This window comes from Lepidochelys kempii, chromosome 21 (genome assembly GCF_965140265.1).
Source record: "Lepidochelys kempii isolate rLepKem1 chromosome 21, rLepKem1.hap2, whole genome shotgun sequence".
Classification (NCBI taxonomy): domain Eukaryota; kingdom Metazoa; phylum Chordata; order Testudines; family Cheloniidae; genus Lepidochelys; species Lepidochelys kempii.
In genome coordinates this window covers 17,123,331-17,150,997 of record NC_133276.1, presented here as the reverse complement: position 1 = coordinate 17,150,997, position 27,667 = coordinate 17,123,331, and the positions used below count along the sequence as shown (strand labels likewise).

The following is a 27,667-nucleotide window of genomic DNA, read 5'->3' as shown; positions in this document are numbered from 1 at the left end:
TCTGATGACAGCTCATCAGGAGACACAAACAGAACATATGCTCCGTGTCAAGAAGAATTCGCAGCATGCTTTGCACCAAAATTTCCCAGTCTCATCAACGCAGCCCAGGAATGCCAGTTCCCATCACACTCACAAAGGGAGGGGTGTCTTTGGATCTGCAAGCCTCACAGTGGGCTTGATCAGCAGACGAATGACTCAGCTGCCCGGGATCCAAGCAGTGCACAGTTCTGTGATCCAGCTGGCGAGCTGAGGTGCGAAATAACAGTCTTCTGCCGTGTTCACCAAATTACCGAAGACAAACTGAAGGGACCCCAGGGAACACTTGCAACATGACAGAGGACACATGACCAAGAAAGAGGCAATGGCCATCCAAGCTGCATGTGTGACACATTTCAAAGTCGTTCACAATGGAACAAGCGGCTGTGCTCCATTGCCGGAGGTGACTAAAGAATAAATGAACATGTACACGCAGGTATGCACACGCAGGTATGCACACGCACACACACATTGCCTATCACACACACTCTTTTACGTCAAGTGAGTCAGTTACATTTAAGGTGGGCTCCAAAAAAGCATCTCGCTTTCCAACCCCTTGAGGCTGGCCCTGCGCGTAGTGATGTGATCACGGCACATTGCAGTCAGCTCCACATCTGCAGGGAGTAGGCGGAAAAACTGTCTGACAAAGATTTGTGGAAAGGTCACTTTGCATCTTGGCCTTGAAGCAAGAAGCCAAGTGACACCTGGTGCAATAACAGAGTTGCAAATGTATCGAACTTAAACATTCCAAACCGAGTAAGAAGGGACATCACAGGAATTAGGTGAAAATGTTTACAGCTCCACACAACAGCCAACCCCTGAGGATATCTGCTTTTGACATCCCTGGGCTTCAGCTTCCAACACCTCCAGCATGCCGACATCATCAGTGTCATTCTATCTGAGCCATGGAGGTCTGAGTTTGGATGGGCCGTAAAGTAGAGACAAAGCCCCGCATGGCTCTGTTGCTCATCGTCAAGTCTGGAGAGGATAGATTCAAATTTTTCAAAATGTGCCTCTATCCACCTTGCCTGCTCAGATCTAAGTGCCGTCGTCAGTACAGAAAAGCACAGGCAGGAGTGAGAGCAGTAACTAGCCACAGATATAAAAAGACGTCATAATTGCAGAAGCCCGGAGCTGAGCCATCTTGCTGATTGCTTTGCCCTGTCAGGGATCAAGCTGAGCTCTTTGACTGAACGGGTATATAGCTGAAGAACCGCCCTTTGCTATTGCCATTTTCAACATGATTCGATTCTGGTTCTTACACCACCCCAATCGCATACAGGGCTAGAACCTCAGATGGTGTACATCAGCATAGCTTCATTGAAATCAATGGAGATAGGCTGATTTACACCAGCTGAGTATCCATCCCATCCTTTGGATACGGTACACAGAGCTGGAAAGATCAACCCTGCTGATCTGCATGATTTCCACCCATCCCATAATAAACACGAAAACAACAGCAACTCGCTGCTGAGTACGTACATCAACCATGCTGTCATCACTGCAATCCGTGCCTGTACAGCACACTGTAGGCGTGTCATTAACAGCTGATTGCAGTGAGACGATGCCTGACAGAAAGCCAGGAGTGACCTGTAGAATATCCTGAGGTAACTCCTGAGAGAAGAGATCTGATTGCTACACATCAACCAACCCGTGAACAATTCCATCAAAACAGGCAGAGCATGTCTGCCTGTAATACAAGCAAACAAACCTGAATCAGCTATACGTGGCCAAACTACCAAGGAGCTCTATGAAAAGTTTTTTCATAGAGCGTTTCATAGATTTTTATAGGGCATTTTCCAATGGCCAACATGCACTAGTCATTACTGACAAACAATCAACCCTCTATTGGTAAATGTAACAACAGCCAACGTTGCATTGCCCGGACTAAACAAAGTAGCAGTGGATATTGGTGTTCCCAACAAAGTCAAATACACAGCTGTGTCCCCCCAACACAGGCCTGGGCTGGAATGCTGTGGTGTTTAATGCCAACACATAGCTGCATTGTGGTCTGTGGTTGATGCTGTGAGGGACCAGGGCTTGGGCAGTCATGTCCAGTGGTTAGAGTCATAGACGGTCAGACTGGAGGAGCTCGAGCTAGAGTTGATAGCTGGGGTCCAGAGCTGAGGACCAAGCCAGAGTCATTAGCCAGGAACTGGGGGAAGGTCAAGGAATCAGGAACCAGGAGTGAAGCAGGGTCTGTCTCAGCAGGAGGTCAGGGATGAGGCTTCCTGCTTCTCTCCCTACAGGCTTACATGGTGGGTTTGGGCCAATCAGAAGTCATGGGAGGAGCTGCCAGTCATGGGTGGCACTTCCTGGCCTTCCAGGATGCCTGGTGTGTTGACCCTCACCCTGCCACGGCTGCCTGGGGAGGGGGCGGGGGGAAGCGCCACCCACTCACAGACCTGGGTTCAAGACTTATGAATCCCCACATCACCCCTGGGGCACATGGGCCAGGCTTGTTTGGGTGGCATTTGTGAAAGTCTTTTACTATTTCAGGAGTGTGAACAGTACCAGTAGGCTCCCAGACTGTTCTTGGGGGCCACAGCCTTCCTGGCATATGAGCTACCACAACTGACCTCGCTTTAATCTGGAGTCCAGGATGGCCCAGACCTCGTACTCCACATGGCCCTGACCTGGAACCAGGGGGCAGTGGCTGTGTTCGGTTGGGGAACAATTCCTGGCGTACAGTTCTGAGAGAGAAGTATGGATGACCGGTGCAATTTGAGGGACTCGGGCGGGTGGAGTTTGAAAGCAACAGGGTTGATTTTCTGACATATCTGGTAGGGTCCAAGGAACTAGTGGTCTAGCTTGAGAGAGGGCCTGCTCGTGTTGAGGTGCTTAATAGATAACCAGACCTGTGGCCTACCGAAAAGACCACCCCTCTTGTCTCCGGCCATCTGCACACTGTTTGCAGTCCTTCTTCGCATCCTTGAGGGGCCCCCTCAGCTCTTCTTGAATGTGTTGGATTTATTAAACCAAGTCAGCAGAAAGGCTGAAGGAATCAGGGGTGAAATCCATAGTTAGCAAAAAAGGGCTTTGTCCTGTGGAGCCATGGTTGGCCTTGTGGTATGCAAATATGGTGTTGGGTAGGAGGGTGGACCAGTTGTTCTGGTGGTAATTAAGCAGGCTCCATAAATACTGTCCCAGTACTTGCTTCACCCTCTCGGTCAGGCCATCAGTCCGGGGGTGGTATGCTGAGGAGGCACAGGAGTGGATGTTTAGTAGCTGGAGGGTTTCGGGCCAGACATGCAAGATGAACTGGGTCTCTTGATCGAGGTGATGCGGTGGAGCAGCCCATGGAGGCGGACAACATTGTTACTAGGAGCTGAGCCACCACCTCAGCTGATGGTACGTGGGCACAGAGGATGAAGTGTGCTATCTTGGTCAGTTGATCTATGACACTAGATGGGGAGCGCTCTGAGTTCCTACAGTGGATTCTTTCCCAGGTGTGTGGCTGCTGGGTCTTGCCCACATGGCTCAGGGTCTAACTGATCACCAGATTTGGGGTCAGGAAGGAATTTCCCCCCAGGTCAGATTGGCAGAGATCCTGGGGTGTTTTCGCCTTTCTCTGCAGTGTGGAGCACGGGTCACTTGCATTAAACTAGTGTCAATGGTGGATTCTCTGTAACTTGACGTCTTTAAACCATGATTTGAGGACTTCAGTAACTCAGCCAGAGGTTAGTTACTGGAGTGAGGTTCTGTGGCCTGCGATGCGCAGGAGGTCAGACTAGATGTTCATGACGGTCCCCTGTGACCTTAAAGTCTCAGAGTCTATGAGTACTGCTGTGTGGCTATTTGATTTGGTGAGTTCTACAATGAAATCCATGGCAATGGCTGTCCGTGGCCAGGGCAGATTCTCCATGGTCATCAGGGTGCCGAGAGGTTTGGTGTGCAGCACCTTGGTGCAAGCACATAAATCGCATGAATTAACCTACTCCTGAATTTCAGCCGGCATGCAGGGTTTCTAGAAGAAGCAGGAGGCTGGGATAGTGGCTTGAGGCCACTGTAGTGCCCCGCTAGGGGATCAGCATGGCTCACACGTAGTACTTCCAACCAGGGAGTCCTGGTGGAACGTATATCTGTTATTCCGCCCTGCATGGAACGTTCTTTCTCATTCTGAGCTCTTGCTTGCTCTGGGAGTCTACCACCCTCTGGGCCTCCCCTGAGAGGCTGATTGGAGCAGTGTGATTAGATCTTGGGACAGGGTGGCACTAAGGAAGTTGTGGGGCTTGAGGAAGTAGGGTTGTTCCTGGCTAGCTTTCTCTCCTTCCTTGTAACAGTCTCCTTCACGGAACAGAGCATTGGCCTTGCTCTGCTTGCTCCCCGGTGGGCAGGTAATCTTGAAGTTGAAGCAGGAGAAGAATAAGACCCCGCTCAGCTGTCTCTGGTTCAGCGCATTGGCCCTGTGCAGATACTCAAGATTTCTATGATCAGTAACACTTGTCCAGGGCATCGAGCCCCGCCCGTAGTGAGGCCACTCCGCAAATGCAGATTTAATCTCAAGCAATTCTTTATCAAGGAGCTCGTAGGTCTGTTCAGCTGGAGTGATCCTATCGATCCGAAATACACCAGTGACCAAGTGCCAGGTTGCAGAGGCATTAGTCAGTCCAAATGGCATTACCAGATACTCAGTGTCTTTAATGAGTTTAGAAAGTGGTTTTCCATTCATCTCCTGCCCAAATGGGCATGAGATTGTTACCTCTAGGAAGTCTGGGTTGCTGAATATCCATGTGGATCTCATGGAATCCAACAATGCTGGGATTAACGGCCAGGGGTGACAGTTCCGAATTTTCACTTGATTCAGTGTCCAGTAGTCTACAAAGAGGCGCAAAGTCCCGTATTTCTTCTTTATGAAGAGGAATGTGGCCCCTGTGGGAGATGAATGGAAAACCGCTTTCTAAACTCATTAAAGACACTGAGTATCTGGTAATGCCATTTGGACTGACTAATGCCTCTGCAACCTGGCACTTGGTCACTGGTGTATTTCGGATCGATACATTGTTTTCTTGAATACCCGCCTGGAGAATCACCAGTTCTGGTTCGGGCATCGCGTAATTACGGCCACAGGGAACTTTCACCCTGACTGTAGGTCAACAGTGACATCACAGTGTCGGTATGGAGGCAATGTGTCCACATTTTTTCCTGAAGACGCCTGCGTAAGCCTGGTATTTATCAGGAACACAGGGGTGGGAAGGGGTGTCAGACCCGGGAGTGTCTCACTCCAGCCAGTAGCTGAGAGCCCCCGGCACATACTGGGGTAGACTCACTGGTGCCTGGGATGGGGCCCCTGGATCCAGGGTCTTCTGCTGTTGCTGCTACAGCGGCAGGCCTGCCGACAGTGCTCCCACCGTGTTCTCGCCAGCAAGTTAAGGAAGTATGGGCTGGACGAATGGAGTATAAAGTGGACAGAAAGTTGGCTAGATTGTCGAGCTCAACGGGTAGTGATCAATGGCTCCATGTCTAGTTGGCAGCCGGTATCAAGTGGAGTGCCCCAAGGGTTGGTCCTGGAGCCGGTTTTGTTCAATATCATGATAAATGATCTGGAGGATGGTGTGGATTGCACCCTCAGCAAATTTGCAGATGACGCTAAACTGGGAGAAGAGGTAGATACGCTGGAGGGCAGGGATAGGATACAGAGGGACCTAGACAAATTGGAGGATTGGGCCAAAAGAAATCTGATGAGGTTCAACAAGGACAGAGTCCTGCACTTAGAACGGAAGAACCCAATGCACTGCTACAGACTAGGGACCGAATGGCTCGGCAGCAGTTCTGCAGAAAAGGACCTAGGGGTTACAATGGACGAGAAGCTGGATAGGAGTCAACAGTGTGCCCTTGTTGCCAAGAAGGCCAATGGAATTTTGGGATGTATAAGTAGGGGCACTGCAAGCAGATCGAGGGACGTGATCGTTCCCCTCTATTCGACACTGGTGAGGCCTCATCTGGAGTACTGTGTCCAGTTTTGGGCCCCACACTACAAGAAGGATGTGGAAAAATTGGAAAGAGTCCAGTGGAGGGCAACAAAAATGATTAGGGGACTGGAACACATGAGTTATGAGGAGAGGCTGAGGGAACTGGGGATGTTTAGTCTTCAGAAGAGAAGAATGAGGGGGGGATTTGATAGCTGCTTTCAACAACCTGAAAGGGGGTTCCAAAGAGGATGGCTCTAGACTGTTCTCAGTGGTAGCAGATGACAGAACAAGGAGTAATGGTCTCAAGTTGCAGTGGGGGAGATTTAGGTTGGATATTAGGAAAAACTTTTTCACTAGGGGGGTGGTGAAACACTGGAATGCGTTACCTAGGGAGGTGGTGGAATCTCCTTCCCTAGAAGTTTTTAAGGTCAGGCTTGACAAAGCCCTGGCTGGGATGATTTAGTCGGGAATCGGTCCTGCTTTGAGCAGGGGGTTGGATTAGATGACCTCCTGAGGTCCCTTCCAACCCTGATATTCTATGATTCTATGGGAAGCTGATCCTCTGTGCTCGCCAGAGAATATGGGGGTCACGCCATGCCAACCACGTGATGCCAAGCTTCAGGGGAAACGTGGGGAACAGACCACCCTGAACTGCAGCAATTCTCGGTGCTCCTGAATTACTGCTTCCAGGGGCACTGTCTCCTGGGTTACCAGCCCAAGGACAAGAGGGTCCCATCTACAGTTTCCACAACATCCAGCATGGACTTCTGCCAGATGGGGATTTGCAGAGCTCGGGCAGTCTTGGAATTTATGAAATTGTCAATGGCTCTGGAGTCAATGAGTGCCCACTGCAAGGGCAGTCGTTGAGTTTTGCCATGGACGCACAGCTGAATTAGAAACCAGTGGACCCTCACGGGTCCCCATCAAAACTTGGGGGGTCAGCCCTGGGCGTAGCTGTGTGGTTGTGCCCAGCCTGGTCCTCCTACGAGGCCTGAGCTTGATTGTTTCCTGATCCCTTCCTGGCCAGGATCCGTGATGGGCATGAAGCAAACATGTCCTGGCTCAGTGCAGCAGCAGTGCAGGCTATTGCACCAATGTCACTCCTTCTCCTTCGTGGTCAACTGGCAGTGGGCTGAGTCACCTGCATGGGTGCGGGGGTTGAGCTCATGGGGGCTAGAACAGGGCGTGGGGGCATGTTCTACCCCTCTTTTCCTCCCTCAGCGCATGTATCTGGTTGTCAATGAGGATGGCCAGATCAATGGAGGTGTCCAGGTCCACAGGGACTTCTGCCCATGCTAACTCACGCTTTGCTTAATCCCCACTGGAACTGGTATAACTGGGCCACCTTGTGCCACTTGGTGTTGGCCACAAGCCATGAAGTGTGCCGTGGACGATGGGGGCTGGCCCCTGTTGCTGCCGCAGCTTCCTTGGGGAGGCTTTGGCCGATCGCATGCTGAGAGGGTCATCAGCAATTGTGGAAAAGGCTCAGAGGAGGGTGCTCCAGTCCATCGGTGCCTGACTAGTCTGCTTGAGCAGGGGAGAGGCCCAATCCAGTGCCTCACCAGTCAGTAAACTAGTTACCAGCCCCACCTTGGCCTGCTTTGTGGAGTCAGTCCGGGAGCAGAGCAGAAACAATAGACAGCACTAATTAAGCAAACCCCTGAATTTTTGGCAGTCTCCATCGATTGCTGCACTAGAGGCATCACGGGGCTGGCTCAAGTGGTGGGGCCATCACCTGTGCCTACCCATGGAGGGCCTGGTTTTCTGCGCAACATTGTGCTGTCTGTGGCCATGGAGCTGAAACCTCAGCTTCTATGTGGGTGATCTGTGCCCAGGGATCTGGTGCTTCTGGGGGCTGGCTGGGCAATGGACTGCCCACTACCTCCATGTCCCCACTGGGGCACAGGCTGTGCAGGGTCAGAGTCATCTGTGCAAACTGCCAGGGACTGGGATGTGCTCAGTCAGGTCCAGGGGTCAGAGTTGGAGGAGGTCGAGGTTGAGTCGATATCTCAGGTCCGGAACCAGGGGTCAAGAGCCAGGAACCAGAGGCAGGGTGAGGAAGGAGGAATGAGGCAAGGGGAACAGCAACCCAGAGTGAGGCAGGATCTATCTCAGCAGCAGGTCACGATCTGCCTTGATGCACTGTCACTTCCTGGTACTCCCTCCAGGCTTACCTGGTGGCTCTGGGCCAATCAGCAGTCATGGGAGAGGCTGACAGTCATCTACCATGGACGGCACTTCCCATAGTGACTGGTCTCCCAGGATGTCTGGTGCATTATTAATGGCTATGCCAAGGCTGCCTGGGGTGGAGTAGAGTCACTGCCCACCTGAAGGGCTGCAGACGTGTGTTCAAATCCTGTGAAACCTCACAGGTACACACATGATCAAGTTATTCAAAATTTCCATCAGTAATAGTGTTCTCCCATTGTCCTATCGTTAGCAGATCTTGGAACGCCAGTGCAAATTTATATCTGATGATTCACTGGGGCTGAAATGGTTCTTTAGATTCCACCCTGAATATAAGGGAGATGGGAACAGCACTCTGGCACTGGGAGCTCAGGTCTGGGGCAAACAGCCCTTGAAGGAAGTGAGACAGAATGTATTCCTGTGTTCACACTTTATTGTAATAATCTTTGTACAAAGTACACCTTGCAAGGTATCATTTGAAAACTCATAATTTGCAGATCAGTATGGTCCTGGTAAAATGTGTCTGGCAGCACTGTATGTGAAGTTATAAGATTCCCCTGTATGGTGTTATTACCACATGTTCCAAACTGAGGCTGGCAAACACATCTGTCCTAGGCAAAGGAGTGTGTGCTCTGCTTCAGTTACATGTAAGCAGTACACAGAGCTGTCAAGCAGCAATGGAAACAAAGGAAGCTCAAACAGGTGAGAAAAAAGCAGCGGGGAACATCCTTCCACACAGAGTCTTGGTCTCCTAGTTCTCAGCTGGGAATGTTTTTCAAGAGAGGGACTGAAACTATAAAATGGAGGGAAAAAAATCCCAAACATCTCTCACTCCCCCTGCCCATCACATTTACTGCACCTGAAATGACAAAGGAAGCAGTCATTGGACTCGGGGGTGGGATCCTGACCTAAGAAGTTTGTCCAGTCAGACAGCGGAAACATGGGATGAGAAAACTTTGCTTTGAATTTAGTAGAGTTTGTTAAGTTAGGCACCAGTAGCATTTTGTCTTTATTTTTCTCGTAACCCTTTCTGACTTTTATGCCTCATTACCCGTACTCACTTACAATCTCTCTTTGTGGTACAGGAAGGGACAGTAGGAGATTACAAGCCTGGGGAGGAGGTGACCCTGTAGGGGTGACTTTCTGACTGCACGGCATGTGTAGCATTTGTTCTAAAGGTGTGGATTTGGCTGGCTTGTCCCATGGAGCTAGTACTAATCACTTCCTATGACAATGACAAATATCACAGTCGGGTCTCTGCATTCGCACAGGGTTGTTATGCAATCACTGCTGCCCTAAGTCAACGCCTCTAGCTAAGGGAAAAGGCCAAAGCTTCCGACTGTGCCCATTAGTGGGCACAGAGGGAGGTTGGGCACCCAAGTGATGAGGGCACAGACCGAGTCCCCAGGTTGTTATAGCCACCTGTCTGTCGACAGCCACGGCAGCCTCTGAGCTCTCTGGTACCTGGGACACTGGGCTGACAGAATTTAGGGAACCTCTGGAGACAGGGGCTAATCTTGAGCTCCATTACCTCCACATGAGGCTAGACAGAGCTTGACAAACCTCACTGGGATTCTGCAGAAGCCATCAGCCTTAGCGGGTCTAGTAACATCTGCTTCTTGATGTTACTTTCCGTCTGTCCGAGCGAGTGGCACTTGGGCAGACATTGGCTTGGTGTGCTGCAGGATACTGGTGGCACCGCAGGTGAGCAGAACCCCTGCTACTCACATTGACGATGGCTTCCTTCGTCTGGGCCATGTCCGATATCACCCCGTCCGTGATGATCAGGAGCACGAAGTACTGGGAGCCGTCCTGTTCAGTGGTGGCGTACCTGGATGGGAGGATGTTCATGTGAGAGTAGGCTTCTGGGGGGTGGGTGCCAGGGATTAGGGACTCTGAGCTCTAACCTTGCTGCCCTGGGCCATGTTCATCCCTGGGGTAACTCCAGAGACCCCATGGGGAATTTGTCCCCAGGTCTGTGGTACAGAGCAGCTTCTCCAATTTCCCAGTTTGGGAGATTTCTGTGGCAAGATTAGAGCTCCCCAAGGGGAGTCCCCCTCCTCCTCTCCCTGCCCCCAAACGTAACCCCCGTTTCTGCTGTTGCCCAGGGGCCACGTGAGCTCCCAAGAGAGCTGGGCTGTGACACCATTTACCCAAGCCAGGATTCTCCTGGGGCACATCCCTGCTAGTCCGGCTGCAGGGTGTTAAACATGGGCCTTGACCCAGGCCAGGGAGTGACATAAATACACACCATGCTCCCGGAACCCAGGGCTTGAGACATACACATGGATTGGACACAGCCCTGGAGGATCCACTGCCCTGGCTAGCTCCTTCCCGGCTCTGGCTGGGATCAAACAGCTCTTGACTCTTTTGCTGCTCCCAGTTGGCCATTCTATGCAGACACTGCCATAGCTCTCTGGCGGGTACAACCAGCCCCCTTCTGGCCCAGGGAGGGGTGACCGAGCAAGCTGGGCTGTGGGATACTGCCACCGAGTCAATGCACTAGCTGGATGTACCTGGCCACATGGTTGACTACCGGGGCAAAGTTAGTTGGGCCATACAGCTGGACAGTCTTGAGGCTCTTGTGATAGGCTTCTAAAATGCCCTCAATCCCGCTGCAGTAGGGGTTGTCGGTGTTGCCGTTCTGAGAGAGAGGGAGGAAGGGCAGTGAGGGGGGGGGGTTCCCAAACAGGGGAGTCATTCCCCATCCCCCCACTTTTATTTCCCAGAGCCCGGCTTGGAGCGCTGGCCAGAGAAATGTGAGGAATTCCCCACAGTGCTGGGAGGAATCACCTGAAGGGGTTACCCTATGGCCTCAGAGGAACAGTGATGATAACACTTAGCGTTTCCATCCTAGGATCTCAAACTGCTTTAAAAGCACCATCATCCCCATGTTCCTGGTGGGGAAACTGAGGCACAGAGAGGGGACATGGCTTAACCAAGGACAAATAGAGTACATCCATGAGGTGGGAATAGAACCCAGGAGACCCAGCTCTGGCACTGAAATGGCTTCCATTGCTGAGGCTCAGTCCCTAGCTGGCATCTCCAGAGAGTGGGGCTCAGGGAGTCACCGGAGTTACCTCCCCCATGCTGTAAGGAGGGAAGCTCTCTCCTGGGGGTGGGGGTGGGGAGACAGCAGCTGTGTCCCTTCTCCAGCAGGGACTGGGAAAAGGCTCACTAAGAAAAACCAGGTTTCCCTGCTCAAATTTTTATTCCCTCCCCATGGGAAATCCATTGTCCTGTCCTCAGAGCAGCTATGCTCCTGCCCTTGGTGATCATGGCCGTTTGGCCGGCAAAGCCCAAGCCACAGAGGCCTCGTGGAAGCCCAGAGCAGCATGGCTCAGAGCCCAGGGTCGACACACTCAGCTTGTGCGCCAACTTTGTGTAGATGACTGGACTGGGGCTGGTGCTCGGGCTCTGAAGCCTACGGGAGGGGGGTGGGCTTCGGAGCCCAAGCATCTACCCAGATGTTTTGAGAGCCGCAGCACAAGCCCGAGCCTGCTGAGCCCGGCTCTGGGCCTCGCCGCGGCGGCTGTGCAGAGGGACCCACTGAGGCTCCGCTAGGGCCGACCAAGCACTCGGAGACCCGTCAGGCCGCACCCCAGTCACGGGCTCTGATCAGCGTTGGCTGCTCTGCGGAGGCACCTCCGGCAAGTCTGCTCGGGGATCACACGGACTGGCTGGTCTAACCAGGGGGTCAGACTAGTGGGGAGGTGGTGCCAGACACGCCCTAACCCCCACTAAGGGCCTGATCCTGTCAGGCGCTGAGCACCATCCACACCATCGCAGCCGGCAGGAGCTGAGGGTGCTCAGTACCTCACGGGGTTGCTCTTTCGGGTTCTGGCCAGACCGCCTGCCAGACAGGAGCGAGGCCTGTCACTTCCGCGCATGGCTGCAGAGGCCGGAAAAGAGGCTGTCTACGCGCTGGTGACCACGGCAGGGCTACTTCGGCGTAACCACGCGGCTCAGGTGTGTGCTTAACCCTCACCCGCGGAGCGACGCCGTCATCCTGACCGACCCACGGCGCTGGCATAGCTGTAGCAGGGCAGGGCCCTCACCGCACGGCGCCTCCTGCCGGCACTCTGGGAATTAGCTCGTCCAGCTCAGGCGTGCCCTCCTCTGGCCGGTTTCTCACCCGCAGGGACCTGCCCTGTTGTCTCCACCACCTCGGGCCCCATGTCCCTCCCGGACCCCAGTGCCGCTTGCCCACGGGTGCTACCCCACAGCAATGCCCCCACCCTCGGGGTCTCCCCTCCCAGGGGAACCACAACCCCCTATAACACAGGTGGGCAAACTACAGCCCGCGGACTCCCCTACCCAGCCCCGGAGCTCCTGGCAGGGAGGCTCGTCCCCGGCCCCTCCCCCACTGTTCCCCCTTCCCCGCAGCCTCAGCGCGCCATGCTCCGGGCTGGGGGCTCCTGGGGCAGCACAGCTGCAGAGCCCAGCCTGACTCGGTGCTCTGGGCAGCGCGGGAAGGGGGCGGGGGCAGGGGGGGGGTTGGATAGAGGGCAGGGAAGTTTGAGGGGTCGGGGCAGTCAGAGGGCAGGAAACAGAAGTGTTGAATGGGGGCAGGGGTCCCAGGGGGGGCAGTCAGGAAGGAAAGGGGGGGTTGGATGGGGCAGCGGGGGGCAGTCAGGGGACAGGAAGAAGGGTGGTTGGATGGGGCAGGGGTCCCGGGGGGGGGCAGTCAGGAATGAGAAGAGGGGTTGGATGGGGCAGTGGGGGGCAGTCAGGGGCAGGGGTTCCAGGGGTGGTCAGGGAGGGGTGGATGGGGCAGGAGTCTCGGGGGGCCATCTGGGGACAGGGGGGATTGGATGGGGTAGGAGTCCCAGGCAGGGCCATCAGGGGGCAAGAAGCAGGGGGGATCAGATAGGGGTCAGGCTATGCCTGGCTGTTTGGGGAGGCACACAGCCTCCCCTAACCAGCCCTCCATACAATTTTGGAAACCCGATGTGGCCCTCAGGCCAAAAAGTTTGCCCGCCCCTGCCCTGTACCCACCTTGTCTCAGTGGCTACTGCCAGTCGTCATCTAGCCCCTTCTCTCAGGGGCAGGCTGCAGTCTGAAATGGCCACTCATCGCTGGCAAGGGGGTTGGACCTGCTGCTTTTCTTGGCCTGGCTGTCTCCCTGCAGCCCTAGTACGTCCTCAGGCCTTTGCTGCAAGACCTCAGCCTGGGAGGTCGCCTGGCCAGCCTGCCCTTCCCCAGCCCAGCCCAGCCCAGCCCTGCCCTGCCCTTCCCCAGCCCTGCTCTGCTCTGCTCTGCCCTGCCCTTCCCCAGCCCTGCTCTGCCCTGCCCTGCCCTGCCCTGCCCTGCCCTGCTCTGCTCTGCCCAGCCCAGCCCAGCCCAGCCCAGCCCTGCCCTGCCCTGCCCTTCCCCAGCCCTGCTCTGCTCTGCTCTGCCCTGCCCTTCCCCATGCTGCTGCTCTGCTCTGCTCTGCTCTGCTCTGCTCTGCTCTGCTCTGCTCTGCTCTGCTCTGTCCAAGGGCCCCCCTCTCTCCCAAACAGCTCCATCCTTCTGACTTCTGTCTCCCCAGGCGCCCTTCTTATACCCTGATTGGCTCCCTCAAGCCCGCTTGTGATTGGCTCCCCGGGGCAGCCCTTTCCCAGGGCTGTTTTTAACCCAAGCGGGGTGACCGCCCTGCTGCAGTAGCCACCGCCTCTCACGGAGGTGGAGTTATGAACCCAAGAGGAGAGCTCTCTCCCGTTGGCGTGGCGCGCCTTCACCAGCGGCTCGAGAGCAGCTCAGCTGTGCTGATGCCCGCTGGTAGTGTAGACCTGCCCTAAGCGGTAGAGCGATTCGAAGGGGATGGCAGTACCAGGGGGAACTCGTGGGACACGTGCCCGTCAGGAGGGATTTTGGCTCCGAACCCAAGTGCGGGGAACATCTTGTCACTGTCGTAGTCCTGGATGATCTCGCCCACCGCCTTCAGCGCCATGGCGTAGGCGTTGAGCTGGTACGGGTTCATGTAGTGCAGGGAGGTGGATTGCGAGGGGTTGCCTGACGGAGAGAGAGAAGGGTCACACAGACCAGCAGGCAGCAGCACATGGGCAAAGCAGTGGGGGGTTGGGGGGGGCATGTGTATTTGTCAGGTCAGCTGAGGGACTGAAGTCTTTACTCAGGGCCTGATTCTCACACACACCAAGGGAAGTCAAGAGTAATTCCTCTGTCACTGTAGGGGGGAAACTGACATAAGAGAGCGATTGTCAGCTGTGTGGGGCAGGGACTGTGCTTTTGTTCTGTTTGTACAGCACCTTGCACCACGGGGTCCTGGGCCAGGATCACGGCTACTAGTCACTATGGCAATATAAATAATCAATAATACCAGTGAGGTGAGTCCAACCCTCATTGATGTCCATGGGATTTGGCCTGGGTGGCTTGAGAAAACATGGTGACCCAAGGGCCAAGATCCAGCTCTCACCTCCACCTGTGTAAATGAGGAGTAACTCTGCGGAGGCCAGTGGAGTGATGCTGGTATCAAACTGCTCTAAATCAGAACAGAACCAGGCCCCAGGTGTCTGGGCAGGACACTTGTTCGTTAATAGTATAAAACCTCATCCCTGTAAGGATACCTAATACCTATCGACAGATTTAACAAGTGCTCAACAGTCATAAAATAACTATTGATTTCACAGGCCTTTATGGGGAATGAATGACTGTGCAATAAATACATAATATCTCAGAGGGGTTTAGTGTAATGTATTGTCTGAGCAGCCACTAGCTGTCTGAACAGAGACTGACCATGCTTCAGGGAACATTAGTACGGTTAATCCGGTAGAACTCACCATTGGAAGCTGTGAAGTCAATGGCCACTGTGAAATTGATCTGTGTCCTGAAAAGGGGACAATGACACCATTAGTCAGAAGCTCTGGCAGGCTGGTGCAGATTCTGCAGGCATTCTGTTCAGACTCCACCCTCGATGGGGCTAATGTTCCCAAACGAGTCGCCAGGCCTTGACACCCTGGCTTGTTTGGAAGAGCTCAGACGGAGATTCAAACTGTGCTGCTCTCACCTGCAGTCTCTTGATGCACAGATGTCACAGGTGGCAATGCACAGCTGAGCAAATCCATGGGAAACTGGCAGCCAAGCGAGCTCCCAATGGCCTTTGTTAACATCTCCCCAGTGCAGCAGGTGGGGAGAGCTTCGAGGGGATCTAAGCAGGGAGAGTGGAGTCATCGAGCCAGTGGCCAGGTTCTCACCTGGGCACTGCACCCGCACATCGCATTTCACCCCAGCCGAGCCTCAAAGCGACTGGAGACAGCAGCTTCGCTCAGGGAGATAAAGGGGGGCCTGAGTCAATAAGAGACACGTTAATGGCCAGAACTGCTCACAGCTGGAGCTGGGCTTACAACAACGGAAGCTGAGCTGAGCAATTCTGCCTGTCTGACCAGGAGTGCGGAGCTCCCTCTTGGGTTGTTTTACAGCCTTGCCTTTGACTCTCAAGCTGGGTCCATTTCCTGGTGCCCACCTGTGCTCTCATCCCCTGGCTTGAGCCAGAGAGGCACTGAGCACCCACAGCCCCTGGTATTTCCCAGCATTTTGCAGGATCAGGCCTTGTAGAGAGGAGACTGGGAGAGGAGCCCGGGAGAGGAGCCCACACTCGCTCTGTCAGATCAGCGAGCTGCTCCCACGCACCCAGAAATCATCCCATGACCACAGCAGTAGCCAGGTGAGAACCAGCTCCGGGGTCTATGAATTCCCCACTCGCCCTGCACAGAAGGGGTAAGTGTGGACTGAGTACATAGGATTGTCTGCAGTGACTGGCACACCAGCCATGTCCCCATTGGTGGCGGGTGAAATTTCCCCTGGGGGAGGCGAGCTCCTTGTCCTGCCTCTTCCGCCCACAGTCCTACCCCCACTCCACCCCTGCTCTGCACCAGGCCCCACCCCTGATTTGCCACTCACCTCTTCACACACCCCTCCAATCATCTCCTCCCCCGCTCGCCTGCTGCTCGCCCACCTGCTGCTGGCCCCCTCACCCCACCCCCGCCAGACCCTTTCCCCCCCCCCAGACCCCTCCCACCTGCTGTGCAGCTGGCTCCCCGCTCGCCTCCTTACCTGCTGCTGCACCCCCCCGTGACACCCTCTCCCCTTTTCACCTTAAAGCACTAATAACATTCCCCAAGGCACCAGGTGTAGCCGAATTGCCAGACAGATTCTCCTCTGCGTGGCAGGGAGTTTGGTATACGCCATACAGAGAGACGAAGCACCAGGCTGCCTGTGCCACCCTGAAGCCTAATCTCTTCTTTTGGAAAGTGCTTGTCGGTGGCAGCCGGCATTAGGGCAGCAGTTTAATCACCTTCCTTACCCAGAATTCCCTGCCAGGCTCGTTTACTTCAACTGGGTTTGAATAAAACGACTAGATCAAGAAATAAACACACTGGCTATGGCAGCTCCTCCTTGAACCAGGCCAGCAGTTACTTCTGGGCACAGAGACTCACTGAGGCGTCGTTGTTGGGAAACTGGTTTTAACCCCAATAACAGATTTTCCTCCAACAGAAAAGCCAGCGGAACGTGGCCAAAGGCTCCCTGGGCGCTGGCGAATGCCTGTCAGATGGGTTCATTACCACTGTCATGGCTCTGTAACAGTCCAGTGATCTCTGCTACTCGGTCTCTGGAAGGCTTTTTCACTGTGTAAAGTTAGTCGGGGATCCCCTCTGTTCACCTCCTCACTCCCCCCGTCTGCCACTGACTCCCCACTCGCATTCTCACACTCCCACCCCGCGCCCCGCGAGAGACACGGCCTGCAGCTGTGGGGACCTCCGAGGGGGGGAAGGGGAAGGGGCTGGGGTGGGGGAGAGGAGAGGAGGAAGATTCACCCCAGGCAGCAGCAGCAAGCCGGGAGCCTCGGGGAAGGGCCAGAGCAGGGAGGGGAAGAGGCGGGGAGGGGGGCACCACAGCCCACATGTGGGGCAGCAGAGACGGCTGTGCTAACGCCTATTATACCCGCTGTCCATGCCCGTCCCCTTCTGCCTCGGCCTGCTACTCAACAGCAACGCTGACTCTGCGGCCGCCGGACCAGGCACGTTAGCCATGGCAAGGTTTTAATCGGCTACATTAATTAGGCAACTAAGGAGACTGTACCCCACGAGTCAATCAGCAGTGTTTGTGAACGCAGGCACCTTCCTCTCACCCCAGCCCCGCTCCAGAGAAGTGGTTTGGTTGAATGGATGAGATGACAATGAAAGTATGGGTTTGATTCTCTTCCCCGGGTGTAAATCAGGAGTAACCCCACTGGGCCTGATTCCCCTCTTACCCACACTGGTGTAAATCAGAAGTAATCCCACTGGGGCCCATTCCCCTCTTAACCGCCCTGGTGTAAATCAGGAGTAATCTTATTAGGCTTGATTCCTCTCTCACTCATCCTGGTGTAAATCAGGAGTAATCCCACTAGGCCCAATTCCCCTCTTACCCACTCTGGTGTAAATCAGGAGTAATCCCACTGGGCCCAATTCCTCACTCACTCACCCTGGTGTAAATCAGGAGTAATCCCACTGGGCCCAATTCCCCGCTTACCCACCCTAATCCCACTGGGCCCAGCTCCTCTTTTACTGACCCTGGTGTAAATCAGGAGTGACCCCACTGAAAGCAGTAGTGTTACACCAGTGTGAGAGAAGAATCAGGCCCCTTATGCTCAAATCCCATCAGGATCAGGGAGATGTTATAAACTAAGGTCCAGCTGCCGCTGGTGTGAATCAGCCGCTACAGTGAAGTCAGGGGCGTGATGCTGATTTAAACCCACCAAAGATCTGACTCCTAGGGCCGAAATTTGACGTGTCCAACTTGAGACACCTCAGAGGCGTGATTGTTAACAGCAGCTGCTGAGCCCAGGCCCCTCTGAGGAGTGTCAAGCTGAGCTGCCAGAGCACAAGGCTTGTGAGGAGTTACAGAGCAAGGCCGTAGCTGAGCCAGGCCAGGCCCCTCTGGCCCTGAGTCACTAGACTCACTAGCTCTCCCCACCACAGTGCAGAGCTGGGAAAGGAACCCAGGAGTCCTGGCACGCGGATCACTGCTCCACCTGCAGGAGCAGGCTGGTCCCCACCTGTGGAGTGTTTTATTAAACCTCCGACAAATACACAGATCAAATGTATCCCTTGTCACCTCTGGACTATCATCCTGGGATGTGTGTAAAATGGCTTGACCTCCCTGTGCCTCGTGGGGCTGAGGGGTAGATAGTGCTGGCACTGAGAAGGAGTGATGGCTGAAAGGGCAGCCCATAGGCACCTTTCTGCCAGGAGCTCTGGCTTCTCCAGTCATCTCAGCTATGCCGCGCTGGCTGTCAGCCCCTGCCACAAACCAGCGTCAGCTGCTTCGTGACAAACCCTGCCCTCAGCTGCCCAGGGAGACGCCGAACAAGGGGCCGATGCTGTCAACGGGCATTAACACCGCACCCGCCAGATGGGAAGAGACAAGGCCAAAGCTCTTGTGAGAGCAGCCCTGAAAAACGCCAAGGGGCAAAAACCCAAAAAACGCCAAGGGGCAAAAACTAGCAGTGTGTGGGCGGGCACTGACAGCTCTGCAGACCAGGACCTGGGGGTGACAGTGGACGAGAAGCTGGATGTGAGTCAGCAGTGGGCCCTTGTTGCCAAGAAGGCCAATGGCATTTTGGGATGTATAAGTAAGGGCATAGCGAGCAGATCGAGGGATCATAGAATCATAGAATATCAGGGTTGGAAGGGACCCCAGAAGGTCATCTAGTCCAACCCCCTGCTCAAAGCAGGACCAATTCCCTGTGATCGTTCCCCTCTATTTGACACTGGCGAGGCCTCATCTGGAGTACTGTGTCCAGTTTTGGGCCCCACACTACAAGAAGGATGTGGATAAATTGGAGAGAGTCCAGCGAAGGGCAACAAAAATGATCAGGGGTCTGGAACACATGACTTATGAGGAGAGGCTGAGGGAACTGGGGATGTTTAGTCTACAGAAGAGAAGAATGAGGGGGGATTTGATAGCTGCTTTCAACTACCTGAAAGGGGGTTCCAAAGAGGATGGCTCTAGACTGTTCTCAGTGGTAGCAGATGACAGAACAAGGAGTAATGGTCTCAAGTTGCAGTGGGGGAGGTTTAGGTTGGATATTAGGAAACACGATTTCACTAGGAGGGTGGTGAAGCACTGGAATGGGTTACCTAGGGAGGTGGTGGAATCTTCTTCCTTTGAGGTTTTTAAGGTCAGGCTTGAGAAAGCCCTGTCTGGGATGATTTAGTTGGGGATCGGTCCTGCTTTGAGTAGGGGGTTGGACTAGATGACCTCCTGAGGTCTCTTCCAACCCTAATCTTCTATGATTCTGTGATCTGTCTGTCTGTGGTAGATGTCCCTTCCATCTGTTTTGCCTTTGCCATCTGTCTCTTGGCTCTCCTTGCTGCTGACTCTGCCTGCCTGTTGCTTTGTGGGTACCCAGGGGAAGATGTCTTGTGCTTAGCTTTGGCACTGAATCATTTGAATTCTGCTGCAGTGAGTGGTGGCCCTTTGTCTGGACAGAGCATGTCAGAAATGCTAGACCTTGCAAAATGCACCTTCAGTTTCCTGATCTCAGTTCTTACCAGAGTGTCCTCCCGACAGCCCCCCTCCCTGAAAATGGAATCATAGAATATTAGGGTTGGAAGAGACCTCAGGAGGTCATCTAGGCTGCTATCAAATCTCCCCTCACTCTTCTCTTCTGCAGACTAAATAACCCCAGTTCCCTCAGCCTCTCCTTGTAAATCATGTGCCCCAGCCCCCTGATCATTTTTGTTGCCCTCCGTGGGACTCTCTCCAATTTGTCCACATCCCTTCTGTAGTGGGGGGACCAAAACTGGACACAGTACTCCAGGTGTGACCTCACCAGTGCTGAATAGAGGGGAATAATCACTTCCCTCGATCTGCTGGCAATGCCCCTACTAATACAGCCCAATATGCCATGGGCTTTCCTGGCAATAAGGGCACACTGCTGACTTATATATTCTTATCCACTGTAATCCCCAGGTCATTTTCTGCAGAACTGCTGCTTAGCCAGTCGGTCCCCAGTCTGTAGCGGTGCATGGGATTCTTCCTTCCTAAGTGCAGGGCTCTGCACTTGTCCTTGTTGAACCTCATCAGATTTCTTTTGGCCCAATGCTCCAATTTGTGTAGGTCACTCTGGACCCTATTCCTACCCCCCAGCGTATCTACCACTCCTCCCAGTTTAGTGTCATCTGTGAACTTGCTGAGAGTGCAATTCATCCCACTATCCAGATCATTAATAAAGATATTGAACAAAATTGGCCCCAGGACTGACCCCTGGGGCAGTCCGCTTGATATCTGATACGAACTAGACATGGAGCCATTGATCACTACCTGTTAAGCCCGACAATCTAGCCAGCTTTCTATCCACCTTATAGTCCATTCATCCAATCCATACTTTTTTAACTTGCTGGCAAGAATACTGTGGGAGACCATATCAAAAGCTTTGCTAAAGTCAAGATATATCACATCCACCACTTTCCCCATGCCCACAGAGCCAGTTATCTCATCATAGAAGGCAATCAGGTTGGTCACGTATGACTTGCCTTTGGTGAATCCATGTTGACTGTTCCTGATCACCTTCCTCTCCTCCAAGTGCTTAAAATGGATTCCTTGAGGACCTGCTCCATGATTTTGCCGGGGACTGAAGTGAGGCTGACCAGTCTGTAGTCGTGACCTGCTGTGACCACACAGCTCCGGTCATTAGCATGGTGGGTTGTGATTTCATTAGTCTCTTTCTCTTGTTGATCACTATACTCTGCATCTTTTCTTAACCTTACTTTGAATGGTCAGTGTGATCCAAAGCCAGTGAACTCAGGGGTTACACTACAATGCACACTCACATATAAATACCATCTCACTCACATAGCTCAAAAGATCGAGGGAAACTGTCTCCTGGACAAACTGGTAGGGGTCCAGCCAAAGTGCAAACACTGTGTTGTTCGGGGCTTGCTCTCTGTAACTCAGCTGGAGAACATTATACCCCAGTTTGGTTCAGCTCTGCCCATACGAGACTAGTAGACACACAACGTAATCATTCCATGAGTCACAGGCTCACTGAAGTCAACAAAACTTCTGTGGTCACCAGTCTTAGCCAATATTCCCGCACCTAACGTCCCATGTCACAATGCAGCCAACAAACTGATCACCAAAGTACAGGAAACGCCACACGTGCCACTGTTCAGGGATACACAGGATGTTCCCTGCCACCAACTGTGTAGGGAAATCCTGTCTGGACCGTGCCGTGCATTCTCCATCCAGCTGATAACATCATCAACTCACTGGGGTGGACAGAATGGGAGAGAGCCCCTCTGGAACATTATCACAAATGGCTCCCTGGCTTTGGGCTCTAATATGCCTCTGGAGCCAGCTTCACAGGTTCTGGTGTGGTGTGATTCGCTGTGCAGAGACTGACTATGCCTGGAGTACCAGGGCAGCCCACTGTGTGCCTGTGACACTGTGAAGGATGCTGCGCATATGCTGGATGGATGCTGGTTTTGTGTTGATACACAGATATACACACACTGCACAAAAAGAAAAGGAGGACTTGTGGCACCTTAGAGACTAACCAATTTATTTGAGCATGAGCTTTCGTGAGCTACAGCTCACTTCATCGGATGCATACCGTGGAAACTGCAGAAGACATTATATACACACAGAGACCATGAAACAATACCTCCTCCCACCCCACTGTCCTGCTGGTAATAGCTTATCTAAAGTGATCATCAAGTTGGGCCATTTCCAGCACAAATCCAGGTTTTCTCACCCTCCGCCCCCCCCCCCCCCCCAAACTCACTCTCCTGCTGGTAATAGCCCATCCAAAGTGACCACTCTCTTCACAATGTGTATGATAATCAAGTTGGGCCATTTCCTGCACAAATCCAGGTTCTCTCACTCCCTCACCCCCCTCCAAAAACCGCACACACAAACTCACTCTCCTGCTGGTAATAGCTTATCCAAAGTGATCACTCTCCCTACAATGTGCACATGTTTTTGGAGGGGGGTGAGGGAGTGAGAGAACCTGGATTTGTGCAGGAAATGGCCCACCTTGATTATCATACACATTGTGAAGAGAGTGGTCACTTTGGATGGGCTATTACCAGCAGGAGAGTGAGTTTGTGTGTGTGTGTGTGGGGGGGGGGGGGGGCGGAGGGTGAGAAAACCTGGATTTGTGCTGGAAATGGCCCAACTTGATGATCGCTTTAGATAAGCTATTACCAGCAGGACAGTGGGGCGGGAGGAGGTACTGTTTCATGGTCTCTGTGTGTATATAATGTCTGCTGCAGTTTCCACGGTATGCATCCGATGAAGTGAGCTGTAGCTCACGAAAGCTCATGCTCAAATAAATTGGTTAGTCTCTAAGGTGCCACAAGTCCTCCTTTTCTTTTTAAGACAGACTAACACGGCTGTTACTCTGAAACCTGACACACTGCACAGTTCACTCTGTTCCATGTACGCTCTCAGCTGGGCATTCATGCCTGGCCACTAGATACAACCCCCTGGCTCATGTCAGGCAGGCCTCTATCCCCAGGGGGGAAGCGTGTATCTGTCTCATGATGTCAGGTCTTAAATCTGCTGGGGTTACTGTTTGGTCCCCTTTAAACCAAATCCCATCTTGCACACGCAGCTCATCCCTGACCTGTTTGGAGGGAGTGACCTCCTGCAGCCCTTGCTTCTTGCGATGTGGTCAGTCCTCTTTTCCTGCCTGCGGCACCCGTCCTGTTCAGTGCTTTGCTGGATTGCCCAGAGCCTCCCAGCAGAGATGGGGAGGTACTCCAGCATGCTGCTAGACTATCTGCTGTCACAGACCCCTCTGTGGCATCTGTGGCAGGTCTTCCCTGCTCAGCACATCTGCCACCGGTAGTGCCCTTCCTACGCAGTCTAGTCACATGCATGGTAGTCACGTGGGTGCACTCAGCAGTGGCTTCTTCGTGATGGTTTGTGCACAGACTGCACGTCCACCTGGTGTGCAGAGGAGAATGGATGGGATCAGTCCATCCACAGAGCCCAGCCAGGAGCGCCTCTTCCGTCTGAGCACATCCCCCTCCTACGTCTGCCAGGTCTCTGCCGGCCAGTGCTGTGGGCTGCTGACTTTGCATCAGTGCTGCTCCTAGGCCTCCCCTGGGACTCTAGCTGCTCTGCAGGGCGGCAGCACATTAGGACTGGCGCCTTGCTTACCATTTTCTTTCCTCGTCCATATGCCCATCTGTGGGTCTCTAACCACTCCGATGCGGTGTTGGCTGCCTCCCGGGCTCACAGGTTTCTGACTGGTGTGTGCAAAGTCTGGAAAGATAGTGGCCATCCCTGTAAATAGTAGATAGTGGCCATCCCTGTAAATCGCTGGACTCCCCTTACATCCTTTGGCCTGGACATTTCCTTAGTTTGTCAAGGTCTGTCTGGAATCCCTCAGAATCCGACATTCCCATTCCCTCACACAGCCGGGCCTACACGCCGCCCTACACTCTATTCCTTTGCACAGCTTGTCCTACACCCCCTCACTACACCCACCACTTCTTCTCTCCCTCCCCAAATCTATTCCAGAGAAAAGGTTTCCCCTCGATGGCCTGCAGCAGATTGCACAAGGGAGCCCTGCCCCACCAGTCTTGGACAGCATCCCCATCAGCCCCTCTCTCGGGGATCCCTGTGAGCGTAATGCGAACAGCCATCACATCTGTACCATTCTGAGCCCCTCTAGTTAGCACAGAGCTCAGGCAGCCAACTGTCAAGGACGGGAAGCAATCCAGTGAGCTCGTCAGTTGGCACAAGGTAAAAGAGATCATGGTTAATGTGACAAAACAGCCCCGTCGCTGGGGAAAGAAGGGAAACATTCACGGCTATGACAGATGTCACCGATGTCTGTACAAATGTAACATTGCCTGTTTCCGATATCATGCCAGCAGAGCCATGCGAGGGGAATTGTTGTTCTGCCCTGAGAATCACAGGGACTGGGGAAGAGGCAGAGGAGAAAGGAAACCCACTGTGACAAAGTGGGACTGTTCTTAATGTTCTCTCTGAATACTGTGTGTGTGCCTCAGTTTCCCCTAGGCATTTCTTAAGTATCTAGGTGGTGGGATAAGCTGTGCGATTGTTGCAGAGCCTTAGAGGGCAGTGCAAGGCTGTCTAGGCAGAGAATGGCCAACACCCTGTCTCCTGGCAACTGATGGCCTGGCCCTTACCCCCTGCAAGGTGAGAGCTAAAGGTGTTGGAGAACAAAGGAATGAGGTGACCTCCTGGCCCAGGGAAAGGGACAAAGCCCAGAGGAGGAGGGGGTGGAGGGTGAGTCAGTTGGGGGCTGGCTGGGAACATGGAATGAAGTGCAGACGTGGTTGTCTGGCTCACTGCCCCCCAAAACGGACCCAGCTGAGGGATCCTGTTCTCTGCACCTACAAGCTCTGTTTTAGACCATGTTCCGGTCGTCTAATAAACCTTCTGTTTCCCCGGCTGGCTGAGAGTCACATCTGACTGCAGAGTTGGGGGGCAGGACCTTCTGGCTTCCCCAGGACCCCGCCTGGGCAGACTCGCTGTGGGAAGCGCACGGAGGGGCAGAGGATGCTGAATGCTCCGAGGTCAGACCCAGGAAGGTGGAAGCTGTGTGAGCCGGGTGTCCTGCAGACAGGCTGCTCCCAGAGAGGAGACTCCCCCAGAGTCCTGACTGGCTTCGCAGGGAGCAGTTCCAGGGCATCGCCTGGGGACTCCGTGACACCCACTTCATATAAGATCCTTTTCAGCACAGGAGGGTCGGTATCATAATCTTCATCCGTAAAATGGAGCAGCTGAGGAACAGAGAGGGGGCATGGCTTGCCCAAGCTCATATAGACCTGAAGAGGAGCTCCGTGTGAGCTCCAAAGATGGCCTCTCTCACCAACAGACATCAGGCCAATAAGAGACTTACCTCAACCACCTTGTCTCTCTAATACCCTGCGACCTACGCTGCATACAAGGTCATACAGTGAGTCAGCAACAGAGCAGCCCTACCTCCCACTCCTCTAGCCGCTAGCTGTCCCACCCTCCCACAGCAGGGACTAGAACCCAGGAGTCCTGGCTCCCACACAGCTGGACGGGACCAACCTTGATGCGTACAGGGAGCTCCTGTGTATGGGCTAGCGGTGAGTGGGGTGTATGAAGTCATTTCTCCAGGTTCTGGCCAAGCTCGTCACACCCTACGATGTCAGTTCCTGGCTCTCCCCAGGCTGACTGTGGTCTGGAGCCGGAGGTTAAAGCAGCAGAAGCTCAGGTGTAAAGAACACAGCCAAAGCTTCCCATGAGGGGCTGTGCGGGCGGAGCTGCTGCTGACACCTGGCAGGTAGGCCTCTGACTCGCTTACCTGCATCCTGAGGCACGTGCCCTCCGGAGCCATAGGCAGAGGGTGCTGCAGGCCTGGACTGAGGTGCCCGGAATATGAACGCACACTCCCTAGCCCACAGACACTAGTTCTGTACACAACGCCCACCCAGGAGGCCTCCCAGGTTTGCAGGAATCTGCTGCCTTGCCACAAAGTCTGTCTCACTGGCAGGCAGGAGCCTCTGCAAACTGTGCCCCTTTCTCTCCCTCTGTCCAGGTATCCCTTCTGGGTACCTACGTGTCAATAGGTCTGCCCAAGTGCAAGGAGCCATTGCAGCACAAGTGAGTCTGCCCAGGAGGGGCCCACACTACGGATGGCACTGGCAGCATCACCTGCTTCAACCCATCGCCATCTGGCTTCTGCATCCTTGGCCATCAGTCTAACCAATTTGTAAGCAGGCATCATGCCATCCCAACAGGCAGGCCAGACTACAGAAGGCCAAGAAATTAGATGCCCAGAGCATTGCACAGAGCAGCATTCTCAGCCCGTAGAACTGCTGCTGGTCTCTGATGTCCTAGCCAAGCGAACCTCTGTTGCAACACCAGCACTGGTCTTAGAAAGTAGGGATGGAAAAGTCCTATTAGCCACGCAGCCCATCTCCTGGGGCCATTGCAGGACTGTATCCTTCCCTACAGGGCGTTCTCTCGTGGGAGAGTCACCCACGTGACACAGTGCCAGGTCACCCGCTATATCTGGGTTCCATATATGAGTAGTCGCTAAAGGGTTAATAAATGATTAATACATATTTTAATAAACAGTTAACAAATCGTTATAAAGTCCAACAGATCTACAGGTCACTTATACCCATCGTTGTACTGATGTGATCATACCCATCATCTAGAACACGTTTTCCTCCTCTCTGCAGCATGTTGCTGACATCTAGTAACCCACTGACACACAGACGTTTAGTAGAAAGTGACCCTGTTATTTTACAGTCTCATAAAGGGACAGATCCCCAGCTGGGGTTAAAGGGCGCAGCTCTGTAGACTTCAATGAGGCATGCTGAGTTACACCAGGGGAGGATCGGCCTAAAGATCTCACTGTTAAATTAACTATTCCTGATATTTAGCCTGAACATTCCCTCTTCTAAATTTCATCCCATTGCTCCTAGCCACAGCTCTGTGCATCCCTCTCTTCCTCCTGGGGGCCTGATTCTCTCTTATTGTGCTGGTCTCAGAAGAGTAACCCCTCCCCCCAAAGCCGAGTCGCTGGTGTGAGATGAGAACCGGGCAGCTGGTGTTTTACATCCTTCCAACCTGTGAAGCCTGCGCTATTCCCCGTTAGCTGGTGGGAGTTGGCTCTTTTAATCTTCCCACAGCAATTAATCCTTCCTGCTCCCTGACCAAAGACCCCCAATTCAGCAACATGTTTCTATTCATGTGGCAACAGTGCGAGTCCAGGTGGGGCTTTGTGCTACCACTGTAGGGAAGGACTGACACCTTTGGGTGGCTAATCTGAGAGCTTTCAACGGAGCCTAGTCCTCCCGCCGGCTCTCGGCAGGTGTGCATTTCACCCTTAATGAGATGGACCCAAACCAATATCCCCTGTCTGAACTTGGGACATTTGCAATCTGGAGCCGAATCCTGAGGCCAGAGCCTGTCTGCCAGAATCCCCTCCCAGAATTCTCTAGGCCGCAGTGTGGCAGTCCCGCTGGGTTGATGGTACTGCAACCTCCATTGCCTCCCTGGGTGTTTTCCTTATGTCGACTGGGCTCCAGTGATGTCTTCTTAACAATCTGTTGCTGACAATGCTATTATCAGCAATTGGCCCCTCCAGCAGCTGGTCTGCTAGTGCAGATGGGATCAGACTAGTTTCAGCACCCTTAGAGGAAGCTTGATTGAGACTCATAGCACATCAGACTGATCCCTTGATAAGCAGTGTGTAACGCTGCCCGGCCAGATGCCAGTGCTTGCCCAGGCTGCGGGCATTAGTTAAGAACTGGCAAACTAATCACCTGTTAGTTTTGCTCAAAATAGGTATTAGTCTGCTCTGAATGTAGTCAGTGTTTACACTCTGAAATGCTTGTAAGTGGCTGCATGCATTAATCTCATGAGCACTGTCTGTAGTCCATGTGATAGGGAAATATGTAAGTTTTGCTTCATAACTTTGAAAATGTTTGCTCTGAACTTGTGAACCCAGGTTAAAATGAGATGGGCTCTCAAGGAACATTGCAATACAAAAGATTGGTTAACGGCCGTCTTGGACCAAGGACTTG

At 53.5% G+C, this 27,667-nt stretch overlaps 1 protein-coding gene across 4 annotated transcripts in view; it reads right to left on the bottom strand.

Annotated features, from left to right (window-relative positions):
* The window catches only part of CPNE5 (copine 5), a 195,635-nt gene that overhangs the window by 34,383 nt on the left and 133,585 nt on the right, over nt 1–27,667 (bottom strand). For 3 of the 4 annotated variants that reach the window (XM_073320008.1, XM_073320009.1, XM_073320010.1), the window contains 4 exons: nt 14,918–14,964; nt 13,951–14,132; nt 10,652–10,779; nt 9,864–9,966 (listed from right to left, as the gene is read on the bottom strand). In XM_073320008.1, the coding sequence (XP_073176109.1) occupies nt 9,864–9,966; nt 10,652–10,779; nt 13,951–14,132; nt 14,918–14,964 (460 nt within the window). Of the gene's footprint in view, nt 1–8,557; nt 8,995–9,863; nt 9,967–10,651; nt 10,780–13,950; nt 14,133–14,917; nt 14,965–27,667 lie in introns of those variants that run through there. The other variant, XM_073320011.1, reaches the window with a different exon arrangement.